Genomic DNA, 20,075 nt, shown 5'->3' on the forward strand with positions numbered 1-20,075 from the left:
CAGACATCAGTTCCTCAGGAATGTCCTTGTGACCTCTCTAAACAGAATTAACTACCCAGTCTCCCTGCTTCCACAGCCTGCACCCATCCTGTTACTGGACTTAAGGTACTAAATGGTAACTTTTGGTTTACTTGTCTATTTCCTGCACTAGACTAGGACCTCCTTGAGAGCAGAGAGTGTTTTATGTATCACTCTACTTCCAATGCTAGGGGGGAGTTGCCAGTCCCAGATTTCTCTGGGAATGGCCCCAGTTCTGTCTCTGCCCTGGCATGTTCCACATCCATATCCTCTGTGGAGCCCTCTGACTAGAGAAACGATCAACCCCAGAATCTGTGAGTGGGAAAGCAGCTCTCGTTAAAGAACAACTTAAGCTGGGCTCGGTGGCTCAGCCTGTAATCCTGTGCCGTTGGGAGGCTGAGGTGAGTGAATTGCCTAAGCCCGTGGGTTCGAGAACTGCCTGGGCAGCAAGACCTCATTTCTACAATAAATCAAAAAATCAGCCAGGCGTGGTAGCGCACGCCTATAATTCCGGCTACTTGGAAGGCTGAAGCGGAAGGATCGCCGGAGCCAGCTGGTCGAGGCTGCGGTGGCCGGGAGCGGCCACTGCACTCCAATCTGGGTGACAGAGTAAGACTCCAACTCACAAAAAAAAAAGAACAACTTATATTGTTAAAAGAATAATTAGCATTGAAACCTATTCGCTTGTAATAGATCCTTTAACAGGGTCTCTTTAAGTGTAATCTTTTTAAATATTTGTTTTAAAAGTTAGAGGGAGAATTTAAGATCAAGACTCTCCTAATCCAGGAATCTCTCCAAAGCTAAGGCAAAGAATCTGAAATGATAATGATTGGAACAGACCTTTGTGTACCTGGATTGGAACTTTCCATTTTATTGACAAAAAGACAAACACCTTCTGTCCTGGCACCTTCCTCTTGCTTGGGGTTGGTTGCACCTTTGCTCAGCTCCGCCCAGGTGTTGCCTGGCTGCAGCCTCTCTGCACGTCGGCCTCAGAGTCAGTTCTGGCTGTGCCGAGATGGGGCTGCCCCGGCCAGGGCTGTGGCTAAAGAGGCTTTGGGTCCTCCTGCAGGTAGCTGTGCATGTGGCCATGGGCAAAGTGCTACTGACACTGTTTCCAGAGAGAGTCAAGCAGAACATCTTGGCCATGGGCCAGAAGACGGGGATGGCCAGGAATCCCCAGTTCACCCATGACAACTGGATCCCGACCTTCTTCAGCACCCAATATTTCTGGTTTGTCCTGAAGGTCCGCTGGCAGCGACTAGAGGACACAACTGAGCCAGGGGGTCTGGCCCCAGACTGCCCAGTGGTCCGCCTCTCAGGACAGAGGTGCAACATCTGGGACTTCATGCAAGGTCAGGAGGCTGCTACACGCTTGAAGGTGTGGCGGTGGAAGGGCGTGGAGAGGTGGGCTGGAACGTCCTGAATTCCTCTATGACTCTAGCTGCTCCTTCTGGGCCTTCTTGTTCTCTTCCTACTTCCCGAAATCAGGAATTCTCATGGCTTCTGTTTCTCTGAGTGGCATCCCCCCTTCCCAGGCACTCAATCCACAGAGGGTCCTCCCTGACCTCCCAGCCCCAGAACACTGCTCGTCCCGTGCAACCTGATCTGCCTGGGATGCTCTTTGCCCACTTTCTGCCTGGTTGATCCGTGCTTGGTCTTCAGACTTCTGTTCGGTGACACTTCTTGTGAGAAGCCAGCCCAACTCCCCCAGACTAGGTTACGCCCTCTTATTTGCTTGGTTAACATCCTAAACTTTGTTATGCTTGTCGTGGTTTGTAATCACGTGTGGGTATTTGATTAATTAATGTCTGTGCCCCCACTAGCCTGCAAACTCCATGCAGGTGGAGACCCTAAGCCATGACTGATGCTGGCACAGGGTAGTTGCTCAGTAGATACCAGTTAAAGAGCTCTCCCCCAACATCCAGACAAACCAGTTCCGTCTGTTAGAGTTCCTAAGGACCTCTCTAATCCGTTTTATCTTTCTTGTCCTCATAGCTTCTCTTCCCACTAGGATTCCTTCTCCCCCTCCTTTCCGCTCTTGCGCCCAGCTTGTGATTACTGCCAGAGGATTCCTTGCTGAGCACATCCCAGCTTAACAACCTTCTGCAGCTGCCTTTTGCATTTGGGATGAAGCCCAGACTTATCCTTCCCAATGGAACCTTCAAGTTCCCCCTGCACGTGTTTCCTCCAGACCATCTGTGGGCCTTGCACAGCCCTTGTGCTTTCCCTCCTCTTTGCCTCTGCTGATACGGTTGGTTGGTGTGGAACGCCAGTGTTCAAATGCCCCTCATTCGTCATGGCCCAGCTCTCATGCTTCCTCCTCCAGGAAGCCATCTCAGATCCCTACAGTTAAGCATGGTCTCTCTCCCTGTGACTCTTGGCTCTGTCTGCCTGTCTCCTTGGACACTGCTTCTTTCGAGCCATCACCTGGCTGCCTATTTCCCTTCCTGACAGGGAGCCTGAGGAGAGGGCCTGTGCCTGCTTTCTAAATCCCTCAGCGCGCTTAGCCCGGGGCCTAGAAGCAGCTAGTAGGGAAGGCCCTCAAAGCAATTGGTTTAGCCAATGTTTTTCAAAATATGTTCTTTGGAACCCAAGTCCCACAGATATGCTTTACTATGTAGAGCTCCCCAGTCAAAGTAGTTTGGGAAACTCTGCACATGAGATCCTTTGCACATGAGTGTATAAAAGGCTCTGAGAAGCCCTGAAGCTTAAAAGCAAACACGCAAAACTTGAAAAAACTTTGTTTAGCCCAGCAGGGACTAATTTTCCTAATACTGCTTCCCCCCACTCTCCACCTATCATCATTGTTTGGTTCCAAGGAACACACCTTGGGAAATGTCGGCCTAGTGCAATCCTCTTGTTTTAAAAAGGAAACGGAGGGAAGAGGCCAAGGTAAGAGGTACAGTGAGGGACCAAGTCAGACTCAGAATCAGGCCTTCTTCCTCTTGTTCATCTTTTTCTTTTTCTTTCTTTTTGAGTTGGGGTCCTTCACTCTGTCATCCAGACTGGAGTGCAGTGGCACGGTCATGGCTCACTACAGTTTCTACCTCCTGGGCTCAGGTGATTCTTCTGTCTCAGCCTCCTGAGTAACTGGAACTACAGGCGCATGCTACCATGTCTGGCTAAATTTTGTATTCTTTTAATGGAGAGATGAGGTCTTGCTATGTTGCCCAGGCTGGTCTTGAAATCCCAGGCTCAAGCAACCTTCCTGCCTTGGCCTCCCAAAGTGCTGGGATTACAGGTGTGAACCACTGTATCTGGCCACATTTCTTTTTCTTTTTTTTTTATTTTTATTTTGAGACACAGGGTCTTTCTCTGTCACCCAGCATGGAGGGCAGTGATGTGATCATAGCTCACTATAACCTCAAATTCCCAGGCTCACATGATCCTTCTATCTCAGCCTCCTGAGTAGTTGAGACTATAGGTGTGCTAATTGTTTTAAAAATTGTTTTGTAGAGGTTGGGTCTTGCTATGTTGGCCAGGCTGGTTGCAAACTCCTGGCCTCAAGTGATCCTCCCACCTCAGTCTCCCAAAGCACTGGGGTTCACAGGCATGAGCTACTGTGCTGGGTCCCTCTTGTTTTTTCAAAGCACCTTAATAAACATTCATGAATACCTTTTATGTGCCAGGCCCTCAGCTAGATATCAGGGATTCGGGTACAAGTCTGCTCCTTGTTTTAAGGGGCTTATTGTTCCACAGAACAGATGAATGTAATATACACATCCTTACAATCCTGTGAGATGGGAAGGGTACAAAAAGTATGACTTCTGCCTGCAGGAACTGGAAGATTTCCTGGAGGAGGCAGCCTTGGAACTAGGCCTTGAAGAGTGAGTAAGATTTTTGGAGCTTGGGAAGAGGGAAGAGTGTTTCAAGCAGAGGGAAAGGCAAGCCTTTCTTTCTTTTTGTACATTCAGAATTTTATTTTATTTTATTTTTTTATTATTATTTTTTGAGTTGGAGTCTCACTCTGTTGCCCAGACTGGAGTGCAGTGGCCGCTCCCGGCCACCGCAGCCTCGACTTGCTGGGCTCCGGCGATCCTGCCGCCTCAGCCTTCTGAGTAGCTGGAATTACAGGCATGCGCTACCACGCCTGGCTGATTTTTTGATTTATTGTAGAGATGAGGTCTCGCCAAGTTTGCCCAGGCAGGTCTCAAACCCACGGGCTCAGGCAATCCACTCACCTCAGCCTCCCAAAGGCACGGGATTACAGGCTGAGCCACCGAGCCTGGCTCATAATTTTAAATCACAGGGCACAAACAACCTCAATTTATTCAACAAACATTCACTAAGTGACTACTGGTAATGAGAGTAATGAGAAGACCTCTTGGTTCAGGATTTTGAGGGACTCTAGGTCAGTGTGCTGAAAGTTAACTCTGTTTTGTAAGTAGAGCTTTCTGTCTTTGCCCACGGCTGGTTCTTTCTGATTCTCCATTTCTCAGGTTCAGTAGCAGCTCCTCCGAGGCCTTCCCTGCCCCACCTGTCTAAGTAGGTCACTCCTTTATGGTCTCTTTTGTAATACTTATCACAGCTTGAACTTAGTTCACTTATGCATTTACTTGTTGATTGTCTGTCTCCCCATTACACAGACCTTATCACATGTCCATGTGCCAAGTGCAGAGACAGAACTGGGCCAATCTGCTGTCAATCATCTGCAGATCAGTTCCCCAAAAGCCAACTTGCCTCAGGACTGATTCACAGAATTTTCTTGCATCATGGAACTGTCCATTTACAGCAAGTCAGTTTATATTTTAAAGGCTTTGATTTATCTCTGTTCCCAGCTGCTGCAGTTGAGACTGAGGGACGGTGAGAGGAGGTGACTGAGGCAAAAGAAAACGCTACTTACAAAACAGTTGACTTCGGGACATTAACCAACAGTCCCCTGAAATCACAGGTACTGCCAGTGCAGAAGTAAACACCATTGGCCGCTGTCCTGAAAGGCCTCATAGCCCAGAGCGAGAGATGGCATAGTGAGAGGGAAGCAGAGGGTTCAGGGGGAAGGCACCCTGTCAAGGGCAGGACAAGGGGTAGCCAAGGGAGGGCGTCCTGGAGGAGAAGATGGTGAGCTGATTATCTTGGGGCAGGTGAGGAAGAGGGATTGGGGGAGCAGGGCAGGACAGAAGGGAGGAGCAGCAGAGGTCTGGGACGTGGAGGAGCATGGTTCAGTTTGGCAGAAGTGGGGTGAAGAGGCAGGAAAGGGAGAAAGATGGAGCTGAAGACATCGTCAGAAACCAGAACTTGGGGGGCCTTACCTGCAGGCTGGCCACCCTAAGGGCATGGGTGAGTTCTGGAAAAGTTTGCAAGCAAGCAGGGAGTTAACATGATCAGTCCTGCTTATTAGAATGATGTGCTATAACTGCTTCAGAAACCCACCAGGCCACTAAAAAGTTCTGTTGGATGCTTTGGTTATCATCTGAACTCATTTTAGAGCCACAGACTGGGAGATGTAGAAGAATCTTCACAGATAACTTAAAGCAACTGCTTCATTTTTCAGATGCAAAGGCCCACAAAAGTAAATGGCTTGCTTAAAGACATACAGTGAGTTTCTAGAAGATCCAGAATGAGAACTTGTGCCTTTTGACTCTCAGCTAGTGCACTTTCTGTTACTGGAAAAGGTAACAGGAGCCCAGAGAAAGTCTCAGCCACCTCCCATCCTCTGCTTGTCCATGTACACGCACACACAATATATATATATGCACACTCTTGGATGTCGTGTGTATGACTGGTTGAGGTCAGAAGTGTGAGTGGTGAAAGAATTGATGAAGACAGTTGTGAATTAAGAAAGGTAGATTTATTCAAGGGAAGATATGAAGGTATGTTCTAAGAGTAGTGGGCAGGGCAGTAGTAGAGGATGGCTGTCTGTTGTCTGTAAAGAGGCGGGGGTTTGGGCAACCCCTTTGGGTCCCTTCCCACTGTGCCAGCTTTTTAAAAAATCCTACTTTAAAGAAAAAGAGGCAGCAGTTTTAGGGACATTTTTATAGGGCTGTGTGTGGGGAGTTTGTAAGCTGGACATGTCAGAAAAGTTTAGGACGATTGATTGTGGTTATCTGGTTTTTGTTTTTTTTTTAATATACTCTTTTTAGTTGGAGTCTCACTCTACCACCCAGGCTGGAGTGCAGTGGCATGCTCACAGCCACTGCAGCCTTGACCTGCTGGGCTCAGGTGATCCTTCACCTCAGCTTCCAAGTAGGTGGAACTACAGGCACAAGCCACCATGCCCAGCTAATTTTTTGATTTATTGTAGAGACGAAGTCTCGCCAAGTTGGCCAGGCTGGTCTCAAACCTCTGGTCTCAGGCAATTCTCTCGCCTCAGCCTTCCAAAGTGCTGGGATTACAGGCTTGAGCCACCACGTCCGGCAGTCATCTGTTTTGTTGGAATTGTTTAACAACAGTTAGTTGTTTCTTGTAAGATGGTTAGTAAATTTTTTGTGGCATTTGTAAGTTTTTTTCTAAGACCTTTTTTTCTTAATATAATTAACCCAATTGTTGTTGACTTCTTTGGGTTTTATCTTTTTCCACATTGGACACACATACACAGAGCAAAACATGGACTAACAGGCATGCTGCGGCAGAAGGCAAATTTTAGATTATTTATTTTCTGGGTAACATGAGAGTTAATCTGAAACGGATTTTATGTCAGCCCCTGTTTAACGTCTTCTTGTATCTCTCCAAGTATACTTAGAAAGCATTTTTAGTGACTACAAATGCGATTTCTCTGCTGAGAGATCCTGGTGTGGGGGTAATTCACTGGCCTGGGAGACATGAGGGGTGGTTCAAGTCCACCTCTGCTGCAGAGTTGTTTTCCCATCTATACAAAGGAGTTGGACTTGATGGTCTTCACCTGATTCTTGAAATGGTGTTCTCTGCACCGCGGCCTGTGGACATGGGCAGGGTGCCAGCCCCATGCACCCATCCTTCTCTCTGCTACTAGGAAAGCAGGGAACTCAGTTTAAACTTTGCCCCTCAATACAGATCACTGTACCCGACCACATTATAAATAATTAAACAGATGACTCTGTTTCTTCCAGGGTCTGAATCAGTGGGTGTTGAGATTCCCCCCCCAATTAAAAGCAGAATTTCAGACAGCTGATATTTTGAGCTGGTCATGACCCTAAATCATCTGGGTTATCTAGGGGGTGACTCCCTTGAGTCACTGGAGGTCAATGACTGGCCATGTGGCCACACCTGACCTCTGAGCCTCCCTCCTGAGTCCTGGCCTCCCCGTCACATGGGTGAGGAATCATAGTGCAAGCCACTGGGACTGAGACCCAATCAATACCTCCTCAGGCCTCTCACAAAAAACTCTGGAAGCCAAGGACAAGGGGAGCTTTCTATGTCCAGAGAAACGCTGGCTTTCCCTCATATACTGAAAAATGAGGAATATATAACCAGTTGTATTTCTTCTTTGACTTGGCCATCAGGCAACTCAGAATCAAAATACAATTCAATTATAACAACTGCATGGGAATTTATGGCCGGTTTGTGTTCCATTTTTCCCTCCTGTTCCATGTCTCCCAGAGGGGCATGATTTTTTTTTTTTTTTTTTTTTTTTGAGTTGGAGTCTAACTCTGTCACCCAGGCTGGAGTACAGTGGCATATTCACGACCACCCCAAGGTTGACCTGTTGGCCTCTGGTGATCCTTCTGCCTCAGCCTTCCAAGTAGCTGGAACTACTACAGGTGCATTTATTTATTTATTTATTTAGAGTTGGAGTCTCACTCTGTCACCCAGACTGGAGTGCACTGGCCACTCTCGGCAACTGCAGCCTCAACCTGCTGGGCTCTGGCGATCCTTCAGCCTCAGCCTCCCAAATAGCTGGAACTACAGGTGCGCACTACTACGTCTGGATAATTTTTGATTTATTGTAGAGATGAGGTCTCATCAAGTTTCCCAGGTGGGTCTCGAACCCGCGGACTCAGGCAATCTACTCACCTCAGCCTCCCAAAGCGCTAGGATTACGGGCTGAGCCACTGAGCCCAGGTGATTTTTTTTAAATTTCCACTTGATATTTTATTATATGTATAAGCTGCCTCAAATCCTTTGCAGAACAAGGAGGGGTATACCTGACCAAACAGACCACAAGCAAGTCAAGATGCCCCTGCTCCCTGTCTGTCAGCAAGCTCTGTTGATTCCATCTTTTCCCCTTCTCCATGGCACGCACACTGGCTCAGGCTCCCATTACCTCTCATGCAGACTTTTCCAGGACCCTTGCTTCTCCCCCGCTACCATTCTCACTCCCAGTCATTTCTCCATGGAGCAGCTGAAGCGACCTCCAAGTGTAAGTCTGGCCATTACATAACCCTACTGTAGCAGCCAGGGTTCTGGCTTGTAAGCAACAGAAACCCTCTCTGGTTTTCTTGGTCATACACACATATGTACATAAAGGAATGTATTGGAAAGACACTGGACGCTTCCCAGAATCAATACCAGCTGGAACCCTGGGCCCAGACTGTTGTTTTTTTTTTTTTTGAGTTGGAGTCTCACTCCATCACCCAGGCTGGAGTGCAGTGGGCGATCCTTCCACCTCAGCCTTCCAAGTAGCTGGAACTACTGCATGCACCACCATGCCTGGCTAATTTTTTGATTTATTGTAGAGACAGGGTCTCACCAAGTTGCCCAGGCTGGTCTCGAACCCCCAGACTCAGGCAATCCTCTCACCTCACCCCCCAAAGTGCTGGAATTACGGACTGTCTTTTAGCATTAACAGCCAGGCCTGGATCCTGCTGCCATTGTGGTTGCCATAGGAATTCATCACTATGACTGACAGGGCACCTCCACTGGGCTGTGGAAAAATTCTACCATCTCAGTGATCCCACAATTAAAGATCTATGTGTAGGTGAGGTGTAATTAGCTCAGCTGGGGTCACTGCCTGTGTCTTGGCTGCTAGGGGCAGAGAGTGAACCTGGTGCTTTCCATAGAACAAGGCTGGACATACTCTCCCATCAATGGAATACAAAATAGGGAATTTCAAGCAGCTAGGAGGGTTAAGAACTAGGCCAACAAAGCTACAACAAACAAGCCAGGCACAGTCCTGCCTGTCTTTCCAGCTACCCCGGAGGCTAAAGCAGGAGAATCGCTTGAGCCCAGGAGTTTGAGGCTATTGTGTGCCATGATCGCACCTGTGAATTGCCACTGCACTCCAGCCTAGGCAACAAAGTTGTAAGGCAAATGCGGAGAAAAAGAGAATGAGAAAGGCAGTCAGGCAAAGAAAAGGAAATGTATTAAAGGGAAACAAGAGGGAGACTGGTCCTAGAGAAGAGCAAGGCCCCTTGTTCTTTTGGCGGGTCCCTCCATACCCTATAGCTGGAGTTTGGCGGTCATGTAGTCCTGAGAAAGCAGGTAGTGGTGGTTAGGTAGCCTTGAGATGTGACCTTGAGAAAGCAGGAGCGAGGAGCAAAAACAAGACATCACTTAAGCAATGCGAGGTTAGCACAATGAGTCATTTCAACAATGGGTCCCCCCTGCCCCCCACCACCGCTCTGTAAGTCCTATCAAAAGTGAGACCCCATGTCTAAGACAAAGAGTTGCAACAATATCCACCACCTTTGCTCCTTGCTTTATGTCTCCATGACATCCCATCGTGCCTAGAATAAAATCCACATTCTCTACCAAGGGTTGTGGGAGCCTAGCTGCTGTGGCCCAGACTTAACTCTTTAGCCATCTCTCTCGTTGCCTCCTCTGTCTGGCTGCTGCTACTGGTCTTGCAGGGTCTTGAACACACCAAGTTCTGTCCCTCCTTGGTGACTTTGTGCATCAAGTCCTTTGGCTGGAATGCCCTCCTCTTTCTGCCCATGGCTGGTTCTTTCTGATCCTTCATTTCTCAGGTTCAGCTCCTCCGAGGCCCTCCCTGCTCTACCTGTCTAAAGTAGGTCACTCCTTTGCAGTCTCACAACTTGAAATTATGTCACATCTGCATTTACTTGTTTATTGCCCGTCTCTCCATTCAACAGACCTCAAACTCCACGCAGTCAGAGTGGCTGGTCTTGTCTTCTGCTGAATCTCCAGTGTGTGGCAGGGAACCTTGCACATTATAAGTGCTGAATAAATGCCTGTAGATAGATTGAGAGTGTACTCAATGCTGGGGATATGGGAATGAACAAGAAACAGGCTCTGCCCTCAGGGGCAATGGTGAGGGGTGTGATGTGCACACTTCGACAAGCCACGTCCAAGTGCAGGACCCACCAGCTCCCATAGATGTACGCAAGGGCTCAACAATGTTAGCTCTGACCATAAGAAGTCACAGGGTGCTGGCAGTTCCCCAGAGTTGCCCCCATCTAGGCTGGGGAACTTACAGAAAGCTCCCACCCGGGACTGGTTTCATGGGCATGGGACCAGCGATTCACAAAGGATCCCGCAGAAGGGCCGTTTCTTGGGGTTTCATGTTCTGCAGCAGCTGTCTTGAAATTCTTAAGAATGTTATCTGCGATTCTGCATTTTGTAAGTGAAGCCCTATGGGACAGTGGGCATGCCCCGAGGACTTGGAGCCTCACACCAGCTCCTTCCTACCACGACCTCCCTGCCCCGCTGGGACAAGTTCTCTAAGGCCCGCCCTCTTCTCCCCAGATGCCCCTTCTTCCTTCTCCCACCCAGGGTCTGCTGCCATGTTCTGGCCCCAGAGAGGGCAGGTGGGGGGGTCAGGTGTCAGCGCCTTTGTGTCTCATGGCAGGGCATGGAGGTGGCTGATCCATTCCAGGCTGGCAGCGCCATGGTGCAATTTGGCAAGTGACTGGGAATGACCAGGTGGGAGATGCCTCTTGCCCAGCCCCTCCCCTATCAAGCTACCTAGCATGTCCCTGAAAGGAGGTTGCAATGTTTAGTGGGCTGGAGTGGAGGGAAGGAGAAATGTCTGACTCTACTTCTGTGCTCCCGGCTGGGGATGGTACGTTGGTCTGGTGGCTGGAGAGAGAGGGAAGCACATGCACACTGAGTCTCAGGGCTGCTGCATGACCGTGAGGGTCTGCTCTTGCCCTGTGAATAGCCCTTTGCCCGGGGAGTATGATGTTAAATAGCAACCAAAGAATACCATGCCAGGTCGAGAGAGAGACTGCAGAAGATAAGAAAAAGCTGTGTATTTTTTTTTTGAGTCAGAGTCTCTGTTGCCCAAGCTGGAGTGCAGTGGCACGCTCATGGCCACCACAGCCTCTACCTGCTTGGGCTCCGGCGATCCTTCTGCCTCAACCGTCCAAGTAGCTGGAACTACAGGTGCACGCTACCACACCCGGCTAATTTTTTATTTATTGTGGAGTTGAGGTCTTGCCAAGTTGCCTGGGCTGGTCTCGAACCCTCGGGCTCAGGCAATCCACTCACCTCAGCCTCCCAAAGTGCTGGGATGACAGGCTGAGCCACTGAGCCCAGCCAGCTTTGTATTTTAATACAATTAGTGGCACTTCCCCATACTTTTTGAACAAGGAACCTTGCCTTTTCATTTGCAGCAGGCCAGTAAATGATGTAGCCGGTCCTGCTCCTGGCCTCTACTCCCTCATGGAATGGCCTTCACTGCCTCCCTACTTAGTGGCTCAGGAAGGTGGCAAAAGCTAATAGCAACAGCTTACATCTGTTGAGCACCTACTATAGCTATAATACTATAGAGAATTAAATAACTTACTACAGTTATTTAATTCTCATAGCAATTCTATAACAATCCTATAAAGTAAGTATTATTATTATGCCCCCTTGTGAATGAGGAAACTGAGGTGTTATGAAAAGAAAGAGCACTGAATGGAGAATCCAGAATCCAAAGGTTTTTTTGTTTGTTTGTTTGTTTTGTTTTGAGTTAGAGTCTCACTCTGTTGCCCAGGCTGGAGTGCAGTGGCACAATCACAGCTCACCGCAGCCTCAATCTCCTGGGTTCGGACGATCCTTCTACATCAGCCTCCCAAGTAGCGGGGACTACAGGCATGTGCCAACATGCTTGGCTAATTTTTTAATGTTTTGCAGAGAGGAGGTCTTGCTATGTTGCCCAGGCTGATCTCGAACTCCTGGCCTCAAGTGAACCTCCTGCCTTGATCTCCCAAAGTGTTGGGATTACAGGTGTCACCGCACCTGGCCCAAAGTATTCATTTTTAACTCCACCACTGCTCTGTGGCCTGCTGTGTGACCTGGAGCAAGTGTATAAACCTCAGTTTCTTTGTCTATAAAATGGAGGAGAATTACTCACCTTGCAGTCTTACTAATCACATTAAAAGAGAGAATGGATGCGTGCCTGCCTTACAAACTTCACAGAAGGAATCCCTCTGATCATATTTCAACACCCCTGCAGTGACTGCCTGTGGTCTACTGAGACCACCTAACAAAATCCTCTCCTTGTGAAGAGGCGTAAACCAGCTCCAGCCCTGTTAAGTCATGCTGTCCAGGCTTCAGACCCCACATGCTCGGGATCCATCCTGGAGTGGCAACAGAAGGAACAGAGTGAACACAGGAGTGCAAATGGCACTCACGAAAGAAAGCTGTGTGCAGGTTCTCGGTCTGTGATGGTTCCATTTCTGTTTTAGGCAGCAGGCCACTGGTGCTGAATTTTGGAAGCTGCACCTGACCTTCATTTATGTTCAAATTTGACCAATTCACGAGACTTATCGAAGACTTTAGTTCCATAGCAGATTTCCTCATCATTTACATTGAAGAAGCACATGCATCAGGTACAGAAAGATTCTCTGCCTTGACCCCTTCCCTCCCTCTCTTTTCTCTCTCTCCTTCCTCAAGTTCCATCTCAAGGGTGGGGAGGTGGAGGGAGGAAGAGGAGTAGGGAGGGAAGGAGTTGCTATTCACACTGATCCTCTGCCACATAGATAGTAGAAAGCCTGAGTGACAGGGTCTGGCTAGGAGAGAATGCTAACGTTTTAGATGAGTAAATTGGGAAATCAAGGGAGAGGAACTGATTCAAGCACATTTACAAGGAATCTAGACCCGAAATGTCTCAGGTGAAATGACTGCAGTAAAGCTATTTGTAAGATACGTCCCAAGACTCCAAGGGACAGTATGGTTCATCTCGGTCAGCAGTTCCCAGACTTCAGGAAGCATGAGAAGCCCCAGGAGGACTTGTCAAAACAGACTGCTGAACCCACCCCAGAGCTGAGTGGATCTGGGACAGGGCCTGAGAAGTGGCTTTTCTCACAAGTTCCAGTTGATGCTGATGCTGCCAGTCTGGGGACCACACTTAGAGAACCATTCTTCCAGGTCAGCTTCTACCTGGGGTGAAAATCTTTTCCACAGCTCTATCCACTGGCCAGCCACCTTCATTGTTTCACAGAAAACCTTGTTCCATTGTTGGACTGCTCCATTTCTGAGACCGTCCTTCCTTACAGTGGACAAGTCCCTCCCTGAAACTTCTACACTTTGGTCTAAGCCCCTTACGCTTTATAAAATGGTTAGACAGCCCTGACCTTCATGGGACTTGAACCCATGAGTTTGATCCAAGTTTCAAACCCAGAGACTGAAGAAAGCAAAAAGGATTGTGTGGTCAAGAGTAACGAGTGTCATTTACTCACCCACATCCCCACAGGATGGGAGAGATGCTGTCTGACTTGTCACTGTCACCCAGCACCTGGCAGAGTCCATGTCACACAGAGCTCAGTAAGCGTTGGGTGGATGAGTGAGTGTTTAGGCCAGTATCAGTCTTGCTGGTTTGTCCATGTGTATGAGCACAGATATTACTCCCGATTCATTTTCAGCCAAGTTGGCCCAGCAGTGCTTTTTCCAGGGGGGTTCTCGAGAACCCTACTGTCAGACCACCAGGGCTGGTTGGTGAAAATGCATATTCCAGGGCTCCGCCCCAGGCCCACTACATCTTGATTTATATACACCCAAAGGGTTGAGAACTGCTTTCAACGTAAAACTGTGCTCATTTAACTGGCAATTTTTGTCATCATTAAGACTTTGGGGCAATTAAAAATATTAGGACAGGATAATCAAAACATGGAGGTTCATTATACTGTTCTCTCTACTTTTATGCATTGTCTTAGTCCATTTGGTGTTGCTATAAAAGCATACTTGAAACTGGTAATTTATAAAGAAAAGAGGTTTATTTAGCTCACGGTTCTGCAGGCTAAGAAATTCGAGGGCACAGTCCTGGTTTCTGGCGAGGGCTTCTGTGCTTCGTCACAACATGGTGGAGCAGATCAAAGGGAAAGTACACACATGCAAAGAAGAGGGGGAAACCTGAAGGGGTCCCCGCTCTATAAGAACCCACGCTTGTGGAAACTACTCCATTCCTACAAGCACAAATCCAGTCTTGCAAGAGCCAGAACGTACTACCGTGAGAACAGCACCAAGCCATTCCTGAGGGATCCACCTCCGTTACCCAAGCTCCTCCCACCAGCTACCCTTCCAACACTGAGGATCAAATCTCAACATGAGTTTTGTTGGGGACAAACCAACTGTGTCCAAACCATAGTGTATATATGAAAATTTCCATAATAAGACTTTAAAAATCAGCCTAGGATTAGGAGAGCAAACACAAGCACAATGCATGTCTTTGTCAAATACCCCTTTGTGAGACAGCAGCCATCAGTTAAAGAAAAAGACCTTGGCATTGACACAGGTGTCTGTTGTCTCCAAGGCTGAGAAGAGACGATGCCTTGATGTCTTCACAGCTGACAGCTTAATTTCAGCCAAAGCTGATTCAACTGTCCTGGGGCAGCACTTCCTAAACTTTAACGTGCAATCCAATCCCCTGGGTATCTTATTAAAATTCAGATTATGGCTCAGGAGGGCTAGGCAGGGCATAGGTGAGGGAAGACTGCAGGTGTAGGGGCCACACTTTGAGTAGCAAGGTCCTGGAGCATCCAGCTTTAATCTCTACAAGGACAGATTACAAACTACTACTAGAGGGGTTGGATCACCACAGAAACTGTTTCCTAGTCCTGATACCTGTTTCCCAGCCCATCTTTCCTGGGATCAGGCTAGGCAAATTTAACTCTTCCCAGAACCTAGAGCCGTCCACCTCAAGCCCTCGGAAAAGGTTTCCTGTCCCTGTCCTGACCCAAACCCGTTTCTCTCCTCCATGATTTGTCACTCCTAGTGCAGACAGTTCCTCCTCCTACCCATCTCTTGCCCCTCAATCTTTGTTTCTATCAGTCAGACAGAAGTGGATGTGGCCTGAATCTCAGAAGTACAATGTACAGAGCCAGTGTCCACCAATCCTAGGAGGTCTGGAGTCTATGGAGCCTGTTGGCTTCCTTTTTCCCACACACCACAGGCTTATCCAGGTAAAACACAAGGAGGCATGAGGTGTGGTGGGAAAAACATAAACTTTAGAATTTCAGACCTGGATGTAAGTTCTGGCTCCTTCACGTGCTGCCGGGCCATGTCACCTTGGGTCAACGTACCCTCCAAGCGTGCTTCTGAGTCACTAAAATGAGATGACCACGCCTCACAGAATCACCCATTCAACAATATTTAAGGAGCACGCAGCCCTGTACTGGGCCTAAGATATAGAGACCAGACTAAAGACACAGTTCCTGACTCCAAGGAACCCACAGTTAAAGTTGGGAAGGCAACTCTCTGGATCTCCTTTTTCTTTTTCTTTTTTTTTTGAGTTGGAGTCTCACTCTGTCGCCCAGACTGGAGTGCAGTGGCCGCTCCCGGCCACTGCAGCCTTGACCTGCTGGGCTCTGGCGATCCTTCCGCCTCAGCCTTCCAAGTAGCTGGAACTACAGGCATGTGCTACCACACCCAGCTAATTTTTTGATTTATTGTAGAGATGAGGGCTTGCCAAGTTGGCCAAGCGGGTCTTGAACCCGCAGCTCGGGCAATCCACTCACCTCAGCCTCCCAAAAGTGAGGGATTATAGGCTGAGCCACTGAGCCCGATGGATCTCCTTTTTCTTAGCTGCAAAATGGAGATGAGAAACCTGCTGGGCCTCCCATGGGAGGCCACTGTGGAGCCATGGAACTCCAATGAGCAGACAGGTGAACAAGGCTGTCTAAACATGGGACCAATATAAATTGGTGCTACTGTCATCAACACATTTTGTTTGCTTATTTGCTTTTTAGAGACAGAGTCTCACTCTGTCACTCAAGCTGGAGTACAGTGGCATAATCACAGGACACCACAACCTCAACTTCCTGTGGTCAGGTGATCCTTGCACTTCAATCTCCCAAGTAGCTGGGACTACAGGTGTATGCCACCATGCCCAGTTAATTTTTTAATTTTTTATTTTTTTGTAGAGATGGAGATCTCACTCTGTGGCTCTCACTATGTTGCTCAGGCTGGTCTTGAACACCTGTCCTCAAGCGATCCTCCCGGTTCAGTCTCCCAAAGTGCTGGGATTGCATCCAGCCTGCATCAACACTTTTTTTTTTTTTTTTGAGTTAGAGTATCACTCTGTCACCCAGGCTGGAGTGCAGTGGCACTCCCATGGCCACCCCAGTGTTGACCTGCTAGGCACCGGCAATCCTTCCGCCTCAGCCTTCCAAGTAGCTGGAACTACAAGCACACATTACCACGCCTGACTAATTTTTGATTTATCGTAGAGATGAGGTCTCGTCAAGTTGCCTGGGCTGGTCTCGAACCCGCGGGCTCAGGCAATCCACTCACCTGGGCCTCCCAAAGTGCTGAGATGATAGGCATAAGCCACTGCACCCGGTCTGCATCAACACATTTGATGACAAGTAATAGGAGTTTAAGATATGGCCAGACATTTGTATCTTGGTGTGACTTTCTCTTGTGAGCTGGTTTTGCTTGGTGAAAGGGTACCGAGCAAGAAGACTCTGAGGCACTCAGGAGGTGGTACCAACTCTAATGATACGTGCCTTATGTCACCCACAGAGCCAACTATTATTGTAAGCACAGGTCACACGGCTTCTGAAGGAACCATGACAGTCTTATCTGAGATCCAGGCTCCCTAGAAATGGGGCACATAGAAGGGCACAGCCAGCAGCAATTTATGGCTGTTTTTCAACTTGTGGGCCCATTGCAGGAGAAGCAGGATGGTCGTTTAGAAAGTAGTATACTAGCCAGGCTCGGTGGCTCAGCCTGTAATCCCGTGCCTTTAGGAGGCTGAGGTGAGTGGATTGCCTGAGCCTGCGAGTTCGAGACCCGCCTGGGCAGCGAGACCTCATCTTTACAATAAATCAAAAAATCAGCCGAGCGTGGTAGTGCATGCCTGTAATTCCGGCTACTCGGAAGGCTGAGGCGGAAGGATCGCCGGAGCCCAGTAGGTCGAGGCTGCGGTGGCCGGGAGCGGCCACTGCACTCCAGTCTGGGCAACCGAGTGAGACTCCAACTCAAAAAAAAAAAAAAAAAAAAAAGAAAGTAGTATACTACTTGGAAGGCTGAGGTGGAAGGATCGCTGGAGCCCAGCAGGTCGAGGCTATGGTGGCCGGGAGCGGCCAATGCACTCTAGTCTGGACAACAGAGTGAGACTCTAACTCAAAAAAAAAAAAAAAAAAAAAAGTAGTATAATTAGAAGGTAGAACGACAACTTAGGATGGGAAAAGGGTCATTTCCAGGCTAGCCTTTGTACTTGGCTGTGAGCTCACCTTGAGTGGCTTATCTTGAGGCTGTCTGTAGAGCTCACGTGACATCAGTTGCTGTAGCAGAGGTCGTAGTATCCAAACCCAGGAAAGAGAAGGCCCCATTCTGCTCACTCTGCAGGTAGAGACAGGTACTGTGATGAAAAAGGCAGAAGTAAAAGACAGCGTGCAGTGGGTTGGTCAAGGAAGCCCAGTATTTGACCCATCTGGCTAGAGCAGAGAGCTAGAGGTAAGCTGGAGAGATGAGCAGAAGCCAGGTAAGGAACTGGCGGACCACACTTAGGAGCTTAGGATTTATCCCAAGGGTGACCAGAAGCCACCCAAAGATATAAGCAGGAGAGTGACATGGTCAGAGTTGCAGTTTTGAAAGAAAGCTGTGGTGAAGAAGAGCTAGGAGAGGGAAACTGTCTACATTCTAGAACAGTGGTTCTTAAACTGGGTGTAAATTAGAATCATCTGGAAAGCTGTTAAAACACAGATCGCTGGGCCCCATTCCAGGTCAGTCTATGGTGGGGCCTGAACATTCACATGATTAACATGCTTCCATGTGATGCTGATGCTGCTTGTTTGGGGACCACACACTTAGGGAGCCACTGATCTAGACCCTTGCCTCTCAAAGCATGGCCCTGGCCTGTAATCCCAGCACTTTGGGAGACTGAGGCGAGTGGATTGCCTGAGTCCACAGGTTCGGGACCAGCCCGAGCAACTTGGTGAGACCTTGTCTCTACAATAAATCAAAAAATTAGCCGGGCATGGTAGTGCATGCCTGTAGTTCTGGCTACTTGGAAGATCTAAGTGGAAGGATCGCCAGAGCCCAACAGGTCGATGCTGGGGTGGCCGTGAGCATGCCACTGCACTCCAGCCTGGGCGATGGAGTGAGACTCTGACTCAAAAAAACAAGAGCATGGCCCAGGCACCAGCAGCCTTGGCACCTTGGAAGCTACTTAGATGCTCAGTGCCACCCTAAGCAAGACAGATTCAGAATCTTCCCTTAATAAGGTCCCCAAGCAATTTGTATGCACATTGAAGACTGAGTAGTGCCCGTTTATTGGACTTTTTCATGTTGATGAGCAGAGGCCTGGCAGTCAGGATCCCTGGGCTTCAGTTCTGGATCAATGACTAACTCCCTAGTGACCTCACACATTCAACCATAACAGGAAAACTGTGCCAAATCATAGCCAAAGGCTCCTCTTAGAACCCTCATTAAAAGTGGGGGTATTTGGGCCGGGCGCAGTGGCTCAAGCCTACAATCCCAGCACTTTGGGAGGCTGAGGCGAGAGGACTGCCTAAGCCCAGGGGTTTGAGACCAACCTGGGCAACATGGCAAGACCACTTCTCCACAATAAATAAAAAAATTAGCCGAGGGTGGTAGAGCACTCCTGTAGTTCCTAGTTCTAGCTACTTGAAAGGCTGAGGCAGAAGGATAGCCTGAACCCAGTAGGTTGAGGTTGTGGTGGCCGTGAGTGTGCCACTGCCCTCCAGCCTGGGTGACAGAGTGAGACTTCACTCAAAAAAAAAAAAAGGTGGGGATATTTGGTCTGCAGGAAGTGTGTGCCATATCTGTGGGACTTGGTTCCTGGCTTTTCTCTTGTAGATGGCTGGGCTTTTAGGAACAACGTGGACATCAGGACTCACCAGAGCCTCCAAGACCGCCTGCGGGCGGCCCACCTGCTGCTGGCCAGGAGCCCTCAGTGCCCTGTGGTGGTGGATACAATGCAGAACCACAGCTGTCAGCTCTATGCAGCGCTGCCTGAGCGGCTCTATGTACTCCAGGAGGGCAGGATCCTCTACAAGGTGATGACCCGGGGGCAGAAAGCAGGAAGGGCCCAGGGAGGGCAAGGGCAAAGAGAGGGCTTTGTATCAAGCAGACCCGGATTCTAACCACTGCCCAGCCACTTACCTGCCATGTGACTCCAGGTGAGTTCTTTCACCTCTTGGAGCTTCAGTTTCCTCTTCTGCAAAATGGGAATGTTGGTTTCTACCTCGTGGGGAATGAAATAATGCACCTGAAAGTTTCCAGCATTTGGGCTGGAGCAGCATCCTTGTGGCTGCCCTCTGAACCCAGATACCTGGACCAGTCCTGGATCAGTTTTAAGCTGCGGGATGGAGAATGTTGTTTTCATTTGATAAACAGTGATCAGAGAGGGGAACTGACTTGTTCAAGGTCACACTGCACACAACTCTGATTTCAATTCTAAATCCCCCAATGGGGTGTGCCAGAAGCTGCCAATCTCCAAGGCAGGCCTGAACTGGGGCAGGGGAGGAGAATGGAAGATGCCCAAAGAGAAAAGACTCTGTGGTCTGGAGCTGGACATGCTGAAGGAGGGACGTGAGGCAGAGATTGAGTCCAGGTTTCATTTCTTTCTTTTTTTTTTTTTTTGAGTTGAAGTCTCACTCCATTGCCCAGGCAGGAGTGCAGTGGCATACTCACAACCACAGCCACCCCAGCATCAACCTGCGGGGCTCCGGCGATCCTTCTGCCTCAGCTTCCAAGTAGCCAGACCTCCAGGCACGTGCTACCACACTTGGCTAACTTTTTTTTTTTTTGAGTTGGAGTCTCACTCTGTCACCCAGACTGGAGTGCAGTGG

The 20,075-nt window shown here is 48.8% G+C and overlaps 1 protein-coding gene across 1 annotated transcript in view; it reads left to right on the top strand.

Annotated features, from left to right (window-relative positions):
* The first annotated feature begins 1,033 nt into the window (after positions 1 to 1,033).
* Positions 1,034 to 20,075, top strand: part of DIO1 (iodothyronine deiodinase 1) — a 22,102-nt gene continuing 3,060 nt past the window's right edge. Inside the window, exon 1 of the mRNA XM_021707114.1 lies at positions 1,034 to 1,370. Within this exon, the coding sequence (XP_021562789.1) occupies positions 1,034 to 1,370 (337 nt within the window). The remainder of the gene's footprint in view (positions 1,371 to 20,075) is intronic.

The sequence above is a fragment of the Carlito syrichta genome, unplaced genomic scaffold, assembly GCF_000164805.1.
Source record: "Carlito syrichta isolate Samal-C Ts95f unplaced genomic scaffold, Tarsius_syrichta-2.0.1 Scaffold316384, whole genome shotgun sequence".
NCBI classification, from domain to species: Eukaryota; Metazoa; Chordata; class Mammalia; order Primates; family Tarsiidae; genus Carlito; species Carlito syrichta.